Source organism: Equus caballus, chromosome 7 (genome assembly GCF_041296265.1).
Source record: "Equus caballus isolate H_3958 breed thoroughbred chromosome 7, TB-T2T, whole genome shotgun sequence".
NCBI classification, from domain to species: domain Eukaryota; kingdom Metazoa; phylum Chordata; class Mammalia; order Perissodactyla; family Equidae; genus Equus; species Equus caballus.
Window position 1 is genome coordinate 20,861,957 of NC_091690.1, and position 13,952 is coordinate 20,875,908.

The 13,952-nt window shown below is 39.6% G+C and overlaps 1 protein-coding gene across 1 annotated transcript in view; it reads right to left on the reverse strand.

Annotated features, from left to right (window-relative positions):
• PPP2R1B (protein phosphatase 2 scaffold subunit Abeta) overlaps positions 1-13,952 on the reverse strand; it is a 32,700-nt gene that overhangs the window by 15,668 nt on the left and 3,080 nt on the right. The window contains 8 exon segments of the mRNA XM_023644791.2: positions 3,536-3,596; positions 4,698-4,871; positions 5,677-5,811; positions 6,163-6,233; positions 6,646-6,760; positions 6,971-7,126; positions 11,778-11,925; positions 12,244-12,476. Coding sequence (XP_023500559.2) covers positions 3,536-3,596; positions 4,698-4,871; positions 5,677-5,811; positions 6,163-6,233; positions 6,646-6,760; positions 6,971-7,126; positions 11,778-11,925; positions 12,244-12,476 — 1,093 coding nt within the window.

Genomic DNA, 13,952 nt, shown 5'->3' on the forward strand with positions numbered 1-13,952 from the left:
AGAATACGTAAGACACTTCCCCTCAAAAATCGTACACTGTCAGAGAAATGAAAGCTGATGCACTCCAAGAAGCCACATGGTACAAGACTCATTACCACGAAGTATGAAATTGTCTGGTGAAGACCGTGAGGGCAGATGGAGTTCAGAGAAGAGACAATAAGGGAGGTCTAGGAAGGCTTCAGGAAAGAAAGGCCTTGCAGTGGGCCTCAAAGATTAGGAGGATTTGTGTAAATAGAAGAAGGGAGGAATTCCTGGAAAGGGCAAAAAAATTTATCCAGGGCACAAAGGAAAAAACTGAAATCTATGAGACTGCAAGGTTGGACAGTTAGGGTGGACCAGGAACACGGAGCATCTTGAAGGCTAAAGTTAGACTTTGTAAAGAAAACAATGATGGGTTTTTAAAGCAAAGTTGTGACCCAATGACCAATGTGGTATTTTAGCAAGCCTATTCCAGCAGCAGCAAGAACAGCTGAGAAGACCCAGGCAGCAAGGAGGTCGTTCAGAGGTCACTGTGGTCATCTACACAATAGCAAATAAAGACTTCAGACCAACTTGCCTCTTTTCCCTTAAAAATGTTTATGTTGAGAAAACACGTCAATGTCTTCTGTGTCTAAATGCACCTACTTTAGCATCTAACAATTCCCTAGCAGATCATTTATCAAAGACATCATAAATGTGGATAATAAAGGCCTGAGCTACTATCTTCTCAACAACTAGTTGATATATACAGCACTGAACAAAGACAGGTCCAATAAGACTCAAAATTTGGGGTTAGGTAATAAACCTGGGTGGTGGGCACTGATTCCTTGTTTTACTTCTCTCGCCAGGTAGGCCCAACCTTCCTGGGTGATAGAATGGGCAAGAATAGCTATCCAAGCTACAGCCCTGATCCTGGACAGTTTATACAAGGCTTCTGGACAGGAAATACCCAACTCTTCCCAGTTTATAGATCCTTTTTGGCAATGCCACTGATGAGAACAGCAAGACAGCATAGCCAAGGAACTATATAATTACCAGCATGCAACCTGACCAAAGTCTATGGGAGAAGCAACCTGTCAGTACTATCCACCAGCACGCTCTAAGGAGCAAGCTCAAGTCAAGTGTTCCACCCATATACAAATTTCCTCCCCTCACATTCAGTCATTGTCTTTGGCACAATCTCCTCCCCCTAAGGTGGAGCCAGCTAGAGCTCCTGCGTCTTCTCCTCTCATTCTCCTTGTTAATTTGCTTGAGGTTTTTCTCATCCTAATGCCATTACCATAGGAAGAGACCTCGCTGCCAGAGTAACCAGAGACGGAGCGCAAACACACTCCGCCTTGACCCAAGTCTTAACTGAACTCCACTCTCCTTGGCCAGATGCCTACTATGTTCTTGGCTCCTCTCAATTTTGTTGCCAAAGAATGCAAACCATTCCACAGTTCTGCCTGTTTTCTCTCCTTGTTTTGTCTCTCTCTTTCCCTCTCCCCTCAAGGTCTAGCTGGACTTGCAAGCTTCCTCTGAATGTCTAACACACTATGTGCTCATTGACTTTGATAACTTTTCCTTTCTCCTATAAAAAATAAATTCTCCTTCTAAATTCCTCCCTCTGATCAACACTGTCCACTCAACCATGGGAGGGGGGTGAGTGATACTTTCTTCCTTATACTTCTCGAGATTTTTCACAATATTCTTTTAGTAGTCTAACAATCAGGAAAACAGTGTCAAAAAATTTAATTGATCAGTGATCACTACATATCAGTTATGTAGAATGCAAAAACAAAACAACAAAAAACTGGTGTGACTAAGTATGAGACAATTTCAGACCTGACATTTCATTGGTTTAAAGAATGCTTCACTATTCTGCTACGGAAAAATAAACAAGTCTCTCTTGCTCCCAAATTGGAAGAAAAAAATCAGAGAAAAGAGGAAGAACTTGCATAGACAGAGCAATCCTACATAGAAAGGGTGTCAGGAATTTAATTCTTTGTGGAACATTATGACTTTAAAAGCTCCTCAAAATAAATCTAGAATAAATCTAGAATGCCAGGTTTCAAAGAAAGTGTAGAATAATCTGCTGGGACATGTCATTCCCACTAAAATATGCATCAGAAATAATATAAGCACTTTTTTTCTAAAAAGAGGACATTTCTTTTCTATGATTTGCCAAACTTGTTTTATTTAAAAAGAAAAGAAAAATTAAGCCATACAAAGGTAACTTTAGAGGACAAGAAAAAAATCTTCACAATCTAGTTTGAAAACAATGAAATTATCTGCATATATATACTTTTACAAGATTTGCACATTGTTTCACACCCCTCTTCACACTCTTAACTATATGATCTCCCATATGATCCAAATATGCCCTTAACAAAACTACCTGTATGTACAAGCAGACACAAATATGCCCACTCCCCCCAAACATCCAGGCGTAAGGACCCCCAGATGAACAGGGATACACTCAATACATAAAGTATATGAAAGATGCTGTGGAACTGAAACAGGATGCCTATCATATCCACCAAAATATGGAACCGAAGCTCAGAGAACATTATGTTATAAGCCCCCAGGGCCCTCATCTGAACAAGTCTCAGACTACACTGAAGCTGCCGAGTCTGCACATGGGGCCTGGCACTGGACCTCACTGGTACAGAGGGCGCTCCTCACACCCACCAGTGCCTGGCTGACAAGAGGAGATACATAGACCTGAGACCTTGTCAAAAACTCAACTGATAACAAGTTAACATATAAAGTGGTTTTATAAAAAACATCTACTGTCTTATATTTTTGATAAGCAGCAGTAGCAGTCTTCTTTTGTAACACAGTGTGTGGCACTGGAAGAAAAAGATTCCGTGATCCTTGAAGTGAATTACGTTATAAATGCAAAGAGAAAATAAAATATTTTAAAAAGGTTTTTTCTAAATGCTGTCCCATCTGACCCTGCCCTGAGCTTGCAGCTCGCCCTCTCAGCATCAAGGCAGCGGCAGCCAGAGTGCGGGCAGTACGCCTGCCTTGCACCATAACCAGAAATCTGGGCCCTCTCTGTCCTAAGTCACAGCTGACGTCTTCCACTCCTAGACTCCTTTACTGTGCCACTGTATACCTCCTTCTCTACGTCACCTCAAAGAAGCCAAGTAGCCATTCTATCCCCCTATGCCTTTCATCTGATTCCAATTCCTGTCCCTCAGTCTATAGTGTCAGAAGACACCAGTGACATAATCAAGGAGAAGACCTTGGGATAAGAAAGGAGTCAGTATACACAGAAAAGAGATAGTCTGAAAATAACGTAATAGAATGAGTAAGAAACAGAGTAGAGATTGTTTAATGGAGAAAATAAAATTTAAGATAGAAAAACACTGGTGAAAAATAGAAATGTCACATTTTTTCAGATGAAGATAACTAGACCTTACTCAAAGCCTTTCTTCACCCCTACAGTGGTAAGGCAAAATACTTGGTCAGATTATGATTCCTTTCTAAAAAGAAAATCTAAGAACAAAATGGGATATATGCAAAAACATGAGTCTTCTATTACTAATCTGCTTTTAACTTATTTACTTACCATGGTCCACAAGCCAGGCCATACATAAAGAATTCAGCTTTTCATCAAAGAATTCCACACCCTATGGATACAGACGATTCCATTAATATACATCTTCAAAGTTAGAAATCAAGATGGTCTATTTATATTACACCAAAGTGATCTGAAAGCTAAAAAAACACTTGTTTCCAAATAGGTTGACTTCATGACCCAGCCAGAAAAGGAATACCATGTGATCTGATTTACAAACTACAAATCTATTTTATTGGATAGAGATCTTAAAGAAAAGCATAAGTGAGATGCCCCAGGCCCTGTTAAGTGGAAGAGAATAGGGTGGCCAGGAGCCAGACACAAGACTGCAGATAAGTAGGAAAAATGCAGTGTGGACAGTCTGCCAAGAAATCTCTAGATTATTTGTAAAAATGAATTTACCCAAGAAAATACCTGTCAATGATATTAATAATTCTCTAATTTTTTCCCTTTTTGGTTAATATCATAATAAATCCTTAAGGATGAAGAAACTGACATTAAGAAATAGAGCTATCCCCAATTAAAGAGAGTACTTCTGGGATGGGAGAGCGCAGAGGAGGGAGAATAAAACAGGCACAAGAGTACTCGTGAAGTGGGGTCAGCATAGAGTCACGGGGGAACAAACCATCCTGGCTCTCCAAGCTCTGCTCTTCCTGTCAACGGGTGGCCACTACAAACTTCAAGACTCTTTTTCCATACGGTGATTCCTCAACTCCCTCTAAGCAGTATGTAGGAAAAGTGCTCTCTAGGGACATTTTGCTCAGAATATAGGCAAACAGAGAAGCTGCTCTGAGCAAAATTCAAAGCTGACCTATCTCTAAACCATACTCCCTTTTCCTCTTAATTAACTATTTAAGCCACCGAGACATTAAATATCACAAAATCTATGTTACATACATCACGAAATTGATTATATTCTTCTATGGCTTTGCTTTTAGGTGGTAGTGAGGTGAAATGTGTTTCTATAAGACCTTTTTATTAGAAGTTAATGCACTAATGAAAATAAAAACCATCCCCCAGGCAACTAGGAGAGACCATACTTTCATGCGTCTAAATGAACATAATCATAGGAGCTATCTGGGCCTCCTATGCCATGGTAAATCTACTCCACTATTTGATGCTATTCTTCAGTTCATGGAGCTCACATACTCACCAGCTGGCCTGCCAGCAGAGGCATATACTCAATGATAGCCAGCCGGACCCTCCACTTGGCATCTTCAGCCAGCTCCACTATGGCAGGAAGGAGAGACTGAGAGAGCTGACGGATGCCAATCACTTCATTTACACAATCCAAATTGGAGATGATATTCAAACGAACTTCAGGACACTGCAAGTACACAAGCCCCAAAAGAACACATAAAAATCAAGCTCTTTGCCCAGTATTCTCCTATTATCAGGATGAAGTAAAAACTGCTAAATAAATTTTAAAATAAGAAACTACTGACTCAGGTGAAAAAAAGTATAGTCTTGGAAGAAATACTTAAAACCAAGTACACAAATAATTTAAAGCACATAAATGTAACTGATCTTAACCAGAATTTTCAATGAAAAGTCTATAGGATGCTAAAGAGCACAGGCTCTGGAATCAAATTACATGCATTCAAATCCCAGATATGCCATTGCTGAGACCTTGGGTGAGTTATTTTATCTCACTGTGCCTCAGCTCCTTCATCTGTAAAATGACGATGATAATAAGACACACCTCATAAGATTGTTGTGATGATTACATGTAATGATACCCACAAAGCATTTATGATCGTGCCTGGCCCACAGTATTACTCAATAAATGTCAGCTATCATTATAATTTTGATATTATTACATTTAAATTTAAATGAAAGAAACTTTGTAAACAAAGATACACCAAGTTTAAAGAGAAGAAACCAGTACATATAAGCAGGAATCAGGCAGAGGATGAACAGATATTTTTAAGTCTATATGGAAGGCTCCTTGTGCCCATTTTCTGGGAACTTGTAACCCCACACCCAAACACAGGGATTGTTACTGGTTTAAAATAAGTTACTTTTTAAAATCCCTTCATCTCTATTTTGTGTTCTATTTTTGTGAAACCCCAAACCAAAATCAAACCAAAGCACTGACTATCAAAGACAACAGAATTTATAGCCAGACTCACCTCATCCTTTAACTGAGCTAAAAAAAGAGGTAGAAGATGTTCAATGGTATTCTCTTTGCCCAAAATTGTAGACAATCCCATAATTACAGAAGCTAGAGCTGATTTGACATGTTGATTTGTATCAGACACTAATTCCTAAAATAAAATCAAAATTAAAAGCCTTTGTTTTTTGTAAGACAACAGAAACTTCCATACCATTTCCCGAGGCATTTAAAAAGACAACACTATTTCAATAGTGATTAGCTAATAATGTTTCCTCAGACAGTCAGTCAGATAACATAAACCTATGCAACAAAGAGCATTTTACAATTATAAAGCACTAATAAGAGATAAATAACAATGTCATATATTAACATATCTGTCCCATTCATCCCTTGTCCACCTTTAAACTCGAAGAGATTTAAGGCAAACAAACAAAAAATTGAGGTAAGGTTTACGTTCAAATAGGGCAGAGTAAAACAAAAATTAAACTAAAGTTAGGTTTACCTTTATATAGGGCAGAATTTGATTCATGATGATGGTTTCTCTACCTTCAATGGGCAAGTTCTCACAAAGTTCTAAAAGAGATAAACAGAAAAAAATAATGCTTACATAGAGCCATTTACAAGGATCCAAATGAAGAAATTTAACCAGGTTTATCAACAGTTTCAAGTTAAATCAAATTGTATGTTTAACTAAATAAGCTCTACAGAGGACAAATGGCTCCTACTATAAACGCATTTTTCCGTCAATCTACATGCCATTGTGTATCACACCAATCCAACCTGAGAAGGCCTTTTTTTACAGAAACAAGATAAAATGGCGGTTTGGTTTTAAATATAAAGGGAGTAGCTTTATATGACAATGTAATCTTTGTAAACACTGAAATCACTTCTATTTGAAAACACATTCTACAACAAAAATGCAAATTCAGTGGCATAAACTAGCACCAAAACGAACACACGCTGCAACATCAATGAACTCCCGAACCTTTGACTTTGTGGGCGGCAGCTGCTCGCACTTCAGCTTCGCAGTCTTTAAGTAGGTTCTGAAAGGCGGGGATGAGGTCACTTAGGGTGATTTTAGGACCCACAGCTTTCTGGAGCTATAAAAGAATTTGTACAGGTTTTGATGTATACTAAACAAAATAATTAACATGAACAAAAGAAAATAGTGTAATCTTCATGTATACGTTCTTGCCCCAAGCACTTCCAATTCAGAAGAATTAATTTAGAAACTTTTGGTACAAAAACAAATCTGTGGGTTTTTGTTTTTTTTCGTTAGTACTTAAAAAGTATCAGTGCAATAATTTTACCTCTGAAAATTTGTCAGCTACCATATAGCGAACTCGCCAGGATTTATCTTCCGCTGCTTGTCGAAGGGTGGGCATCACCAAAGCCTCAAGGTCATCCTGAGACAGTAACTGGGCAATACTGACACAAGCTTCCACAGCTAGGAGGCGCACTGAATCCTAAAGGAAGAAAATTGCTTTCTGTTACGGAGAGCCATGGGGCAGTGTGTGCGGTATGGGCCAGTGCTGTGGGTGTCACTGAAATACAACTACATTATATGCAGCCTCATGTCTTTACATCTTGAAATAGCTGCTCACTTTGCCTGGAATGGCATGTGAAAGCCATGAAGGTAGAAAACGACTTCGTTCTAAGAGTGAACAGCAAAGTAATTACGTTGGCTGGAGAGCAGTTTTTATTAAGGAAGACGAAATGCAAATGCAAAGATAAAGTGAAAAAAGGAGAACATTTTAATGATATCATCAAAACCTCACTATAACAAGTTGCTGAGGGATAAAATGAAAACTATGCTCGTACAAGTTGTTTATAACAGACCAGTACAGAAAAAGAGAATAAGGGTAAAGGGGAGTCACTGAGGAAGCTCAGTTTTCAAAACGTTCAGTTTGGGGCAGCACGAATAAGAGTTCAAGCGTGAGATGATGACTTGGAAAGAAATACACAGAAAACTGGGGCCTGCCCTGTGGCCAAGTGGTTAAGTTTGCACGCTCCACTTCAGCGGCCCAGGGTTCAGATCATGGGCGTGGACCTAGCACTGCTCATCAAGCCATCCTGAGGTGGCGTCGCACATGCTACAACTAGAAGGACCCACAACTAAAAAAAACATACAACTATGTACTGGGGGGTTTTGGGGAGAAGTAGGAAAAATAAAATCTTTAAAAAAAAAAAGAAATACACAGAAAACAAATTAAGAGTTCATCATAATAACAATAAAAAATCGTTAGATTTAAATGCTGAGGACCAAGGAGAGAATAACTTTCAACTGGCCAAGCCTAGAAAAATGGAGCAGAAAAAATTAGAAAGGTATGGGATTAATGAACTCAGCTTTCCAAACATAACTGCCAAGTGTCAATGTGATACTTACATGTCCTTTAAGCAAGTAGAAAATACAATTAGACAAATCAATGAGAAATTAGGAATTGAGACTATAGATTTGGGAATCATAAATACGTAAATAGAAACAGAAAATATATAAACATCTGAGCACCCAGGAGAAACAAGACAAAAATTTTAAGTGTTATGTGTGTACATAAGTATATTTTATATATATATATATGCACATACATACAGACAACAGAGAGATACAGCAACATCCACTTTCTAAAATATTACAAATTTAAAAAATTGTAGATCAACAATAACTTACTATATGCCTGACACTCAATGACCAGGCTGAAAAAGGTATTACTAGGTTCTTGGTAGTGGCTATACAGATATTTCTGGATTCCAAAAATGATGCTAAATCAAAGGACTCCTATCATCTATGGGAAAATATACCAATAAATATTTGTTACTCAATTACTCCCCTTCCAGAACGCCTGATTTTCTTCCCATACCTGCTCCTCCCCCCAGAATCTTCTCTATCTCAGCAACGACACCACCATCCACCCAGCTGCGAAAGCCAAAAATCAAGATCTCCTTGACTCCTCGTCCCTTCATCAATCCAACTGTAGTTCTACTGACTCCACCTCCCAAACTTTCTCCCGACTCCCTCCATCTTCACTCTACCACCCTAGTTCACCATCATCTCTTGCCTGGATTATTACAAAAGTCTCCTAACTGGTCTTTTTGTTTCTATTCTCACCTTCCACCTTACAATTTACAATCATGTGCCGCATAATGGTGTTTCAGTCAACAACAGGCCATGTGTACAATGGTGGTCTCATAAGATCAGTACCACATAGCCTAGGTGTGCTGTGGGCTATACCATGAATAGGTTTGTGTAAGTACACTCTATGATGTTTGCACAACTAAATCGCCGAAAAACGCATTTCTCAGAACATATCCCTGATGTTAAGTGACACATGACTACAGTTTCCACCCAGAAGACAGAATCTTTTAAAAATATAAATTACATCAAGTCATATCTCTGCTTAAAAATCTAGGTGTATTCCCACTACACCTAGAAAATAAAATCCAAACTCTATACTCTGGCTTAAAGGTCCTCCATGATCTGGCCCCTGCTTGTCTTCTCCTATCTCATCTCTTATCAGTGCCTTCCACCCGCTATGTTCCAACCTTAGGGCCTTTACATTAGGTGTCCTTTCTTCCTGGAAGTCTCTTTTCCTGGAGCTCTGACGCTCTAGCAAAGGGCATAGCCCGTATTTTTCTTTTCTCTCAGTTTATGTCATCTCTTCAGTCTTCTTCTGACTAGCCCGTCTAGAGGAATGCCTTGTCATCACCCCATTATGTCACCCTATTCTATTTTCATCATAGCATTCATCTCTGATATTTTGCTTATTTATCCATTATCTGTTTTCTTTTCTTTTTTTTTTTTTTAAAGATTGGCACGTAGGCTAACAACTGTTGCCAATCTTTTTATTTTTTTTTTCTGCTTTATTTCCCAAACCCCGCCCTGCTCCGTACATAGTTGTATATCTTAGTTGCAGGTCCTTCTAGTTGTGGGATGCGGGACACCGCCTCAACGTGGCCCGACGAGCGGTGCCATGTCCGCGCCCAGGATCTGAACCCTGGGCCACCGCAGCGGAGCGTGCAAACTTAACCACTCGGCCACGGAGCCGGTCCCTATCTGTTTTCCTTCATTAAAATGTAAACTCTGAGAGATGGAGTTTCTATGCCTTGTTTAACACTGTATCCCAGCACCAGAATGGCGTAGTAGGTGCTCAGTACTTTTCCAATGAATGAATAAGCCCAGAGCAGCAATTCTATCACTGGTCGGAGGGAATATACATACACATACTTTACAATTAAGCACTTAATACTTTTTTGAGCATCAATTGCTTCTAACACCACAACTAGACATGACATGCCTCTGGATAAAAAGTAACCCCCCACCTATGAAGTGATCTTATTGCCCCAAAAATATCAAACCTAAATCTCATGAAGCCTCTAGATCAGGGGTGGGGCAAACACTGGCCGAATCCAGGACAGTCAGTTTTGTAAATAAAGTTGTACTGGAACATGGCCCTGCCTGTTAGTTTACTTATTATAGTGCTTTTGTGCTGCAACAGCAGAGCTGAGTAGCTACAACAGAAACTCCAGCCCACAAAGCCTAAAATATTTACTATCTGGCCCTTTACAGAAAACATTTGCAACGCCCCCCCTCCACCCGCGCTAGATTCAACTACCAATTTGTAGGAAATGCAGAGGACAAAAGAAAACGTTAAATTAGACACTGGAAAATGAAATCAACAAAATCTCAAATGAGGATTTTAAACTAATGCTGTCCAATGTGGTAACCATTATCCATTGTGGCTTCTGAATACTTGAAATGTGGCTAGTGCCACATGTTCAAATGATTAGTTTGGATATACTGGGTTAAATAAAATATATTATTAAAATTAATTTTGCCTTTTTTTACTCTTTTAAATGCGGCTTCTAAAAACTTAAAACTAATAAGTAACTCACATTGTATTTCTGTTGGACAGTACTGTTTTAAACTATGCTTGAATAATAAAAATGCAAAGAGAAGCAAGGAGGTGGTTCCCATAAAAGTCAAGATAAAGCATTAGTCTTTAAGGGGGTGGGGAGCGAGGAGTGGAGAGTGGAAGGGGGAGGGGGTGTTTGGGGGGAGTCCACGGAGGGCCTATGGAATAGTGGCTGTTAAAGTCCTGTCTCCTTTCACAGATGATAGACAACATTACCTTATAATAATTCATTAAGTTACATATTTATTTTGTGTTTTCTAGATATTATTTTAATTAAAATTATTTTGAAAGTAAGATTTGCCACCCTCAGATTTCGAATCTGAAAATGAGACTCATCAGTATGCGTCTGGTGCTTTTAGTCCTGCACACACATAGTCATCCTAGCACAGGCGCCAGGCAAATTGAAAACCTGAAAGGACTCTTCTTCTCAAGTTCAGGAAGTCTGGGGACTGATCCTCTGAAGCACATACAGGAGCAGTACAGCCTGGCTGTGAAGGCCGTGAACTCTGGAGACAAACTGCCCAGATTCAAATCCCATTCCCAGCACTGCCAACTATGCAACCTTGAGCAACTGATTTCAATTTCCTGTGCCTCTGTTTCCTCATATGTAAAATGGGGTATCCGCCTCATGCGGCTGTTGTGAGGACCAAGTTACTTCATCCATGTAAACCACTTAAAACAGGTTGAGAAAGATTAAGTACTTTATTTAGGTGCTTGCTGTTGTTATTATTATTTCTATACCAAAGAGATCTAGATCCCTGGATTTAAAATTGCTATTATGCAAAGTCATCCTAAACATTCATATAGAGAAGGCAGAGGCTCAAATAGGCTTCCTAACCTTGCTATGCTTGTTTATCTCAAAGTCAAAAATTCCAGGAAATATTACTCTCCCAAATGACAATCCCCTCTGCAATTCCCATAGGTATGTCACCCCTTAATGCAGCTCTGGTCTTCCTTTCTAATTATGGCTCCCGTTTCCTCTGACTCCTCCTTTCAACAGCTGCTAACATAAAAGAAAATCATAGTCTGGTTAAGAAAGAATTATAGAGACACTGAGATGGGTCATATTAAACTTTATCCAGGCCAGAATAAGCATTAAATTTGCAAAAAGGATCCTGACATGAGAACCAAAACTTCCAAAGAAACTCTTAAAATGTTAGAGGACAAGAGCCTATCTGTGTACCTTAAATAATAAAAGTTAACTTACCTGTTCATCTGAAGCTAGATTAGTAAACAATGGAACAATTTCACTTTTCACACTGTCTAATTCCAAAACTTTTGCAAATTCACCCAACTTGGAAGCAGCAGCACGTCGTACCATTGGTGTGTCATCTGTGCACAAGGAACGGAAGCATCTAGAATAAATAAAGTAAGAAAAGTATTTCCTGTCAAACACCATTGATTGAACACCCTCCAACACACACATATACACACACGCACATACACATGAAGACATTTTAGAGGTTTTTCTCTTACAAACATCAGTGATTAGTCTTCTACTCACAGAAGTGACAAAGATAAAACCTCTGGTATATTCCACTGGACAATAGAAAGTGATGTCATCAATCCTACTATCCTTGTATCAGCCACTCACTGGTAACAGGGTACTGTGTAAACTGTCAGCAACAAGTTCCCAAAACCCCAAATAACTAAAAAAAAATACCATATCTTACTGTCTAATTTCTGCTTTGAGAGCATTTGAAGCCCTGGGATAGCAAACGCTGAACAAACCACACGCAGATGTGCGAGAAGTGAACCAATCCCCACTCGCCAGGCGTTTCACCAGAGGTACAAAATGAGCTTCCAGAGCCACAGGAGTATGCTCCTGGGAGATCTGCCTCAGGGACTCCACCGCCTTGTCGCGAACCACAGTCTCTTCCACAGTCGCCAGGCTTTCCAAAGGAGGCTGAGTGGACCAAAAAGGAAAACCAGAGAAGAAAATTTATTAAATCAGTTTACGTACAGATTATCACCTTTTAAAGTGACTGAAAGGAGGTGGTACATGTAACCATGTTAGCTACACCACACCAAATGGTTACTTTCAGTTCACACAGTGATAACATATGGTGTGTCCAACCTGAAGACACGACTTCTGTAGGGTAGCCAAGATATCATGTCCCAGATGGCAATTCCCAGATGGTGTCTACAAATGACACCGTGGAAGAGATTTGACACAATATTAATATTACTATGAGCTGAATCACTAGGTTTAAAAGATACGTAGCCAAATTCAGACAGGATCGTGTATATTTCAAGAATAAATGCAAAAACATGAGCAATGCTGGGCACCACAATTACATGATGACATCTCATCAAGCAAGTGAGTCCACGGCCATTGGAGTGTTATTCTACCATTTCTGGAAGTGCAAGCAACCCCTGTCCACTAGCTCCACACCATCAACCTATCCAACCTATAAAAGCCTAAGTACAAATCATTTTTCTCAGAATACATCCAGAATCTTTCCATGAGCCAGACATAAAGCAGGAGTTTCTGATAAAACAATTAATTGAAGAGCACAGAGCTGGTAAGAATCCTTGCTTGCAGCTTTGGGAAGCAAAGAGACCAAACAGGTTGGTCTGGACTTGGCTCAGTAAGTGAATATGACAAAGCCCAGTGAAAACTGAAGGATGTTCTCTGAACCTCTCCCTTCCTGGGTTTGCATTTGGTCTAGGTAGATTCAGCATATGCTATGAGCTGCAAATGTTAAAGACAAAACTCATATGGAGAACTGAGCAAGAAAATGAAACAGAATTACAATGAGTCAAAAGGAAGAAGCAAGTCTACCTAACAGACATTTTGAAAATGGTTTGATGCAGAGGTAGAAAGTACTCAGGTTTCCTAAGAGGTATTTCAGAAGCCCTTTGAAAAATTACTGCTTTCTTACTTGTGAAGGCTCTTCAAGACCTTCCCCGCCTTCTCTGACCTCCTCTCATGCAGTACAGTTGGACAATCTCTATCACTACCACAGGACAAAGCCAAGCTCCTGAGAATCGCACACAAGTTGTCTCCTGATTTGAACTCTGCCTATTTCTCCATGCTCTTTTCCTACTGCCCTCGACCACCACTCCTGCCAACCCCAGTCCAACACTTGTACTCCAGCAACACAACCTGTTTCATGCTTCCAAGCCTCTGCAACTCATTCTTTCAGTAAATGATTACTGTTGTATTCTAGCACTGAGGACAGAGAGAAACAAGAGACAGGTTCCTAGCTCCAGTGGAGTTTATATTCTAATGGAGGAAGACAACACCTAATCAAGAAAACAATCAGATGGTGATGAGTACTCTGTAAAGAAACAGAATAGGAGGAAGTGATAAGGGGTGACTGGGCGGTAATTTCAGATTGAGTGGTCACAGAAGGCCTCTCTGAGAAGATGCTTTGAG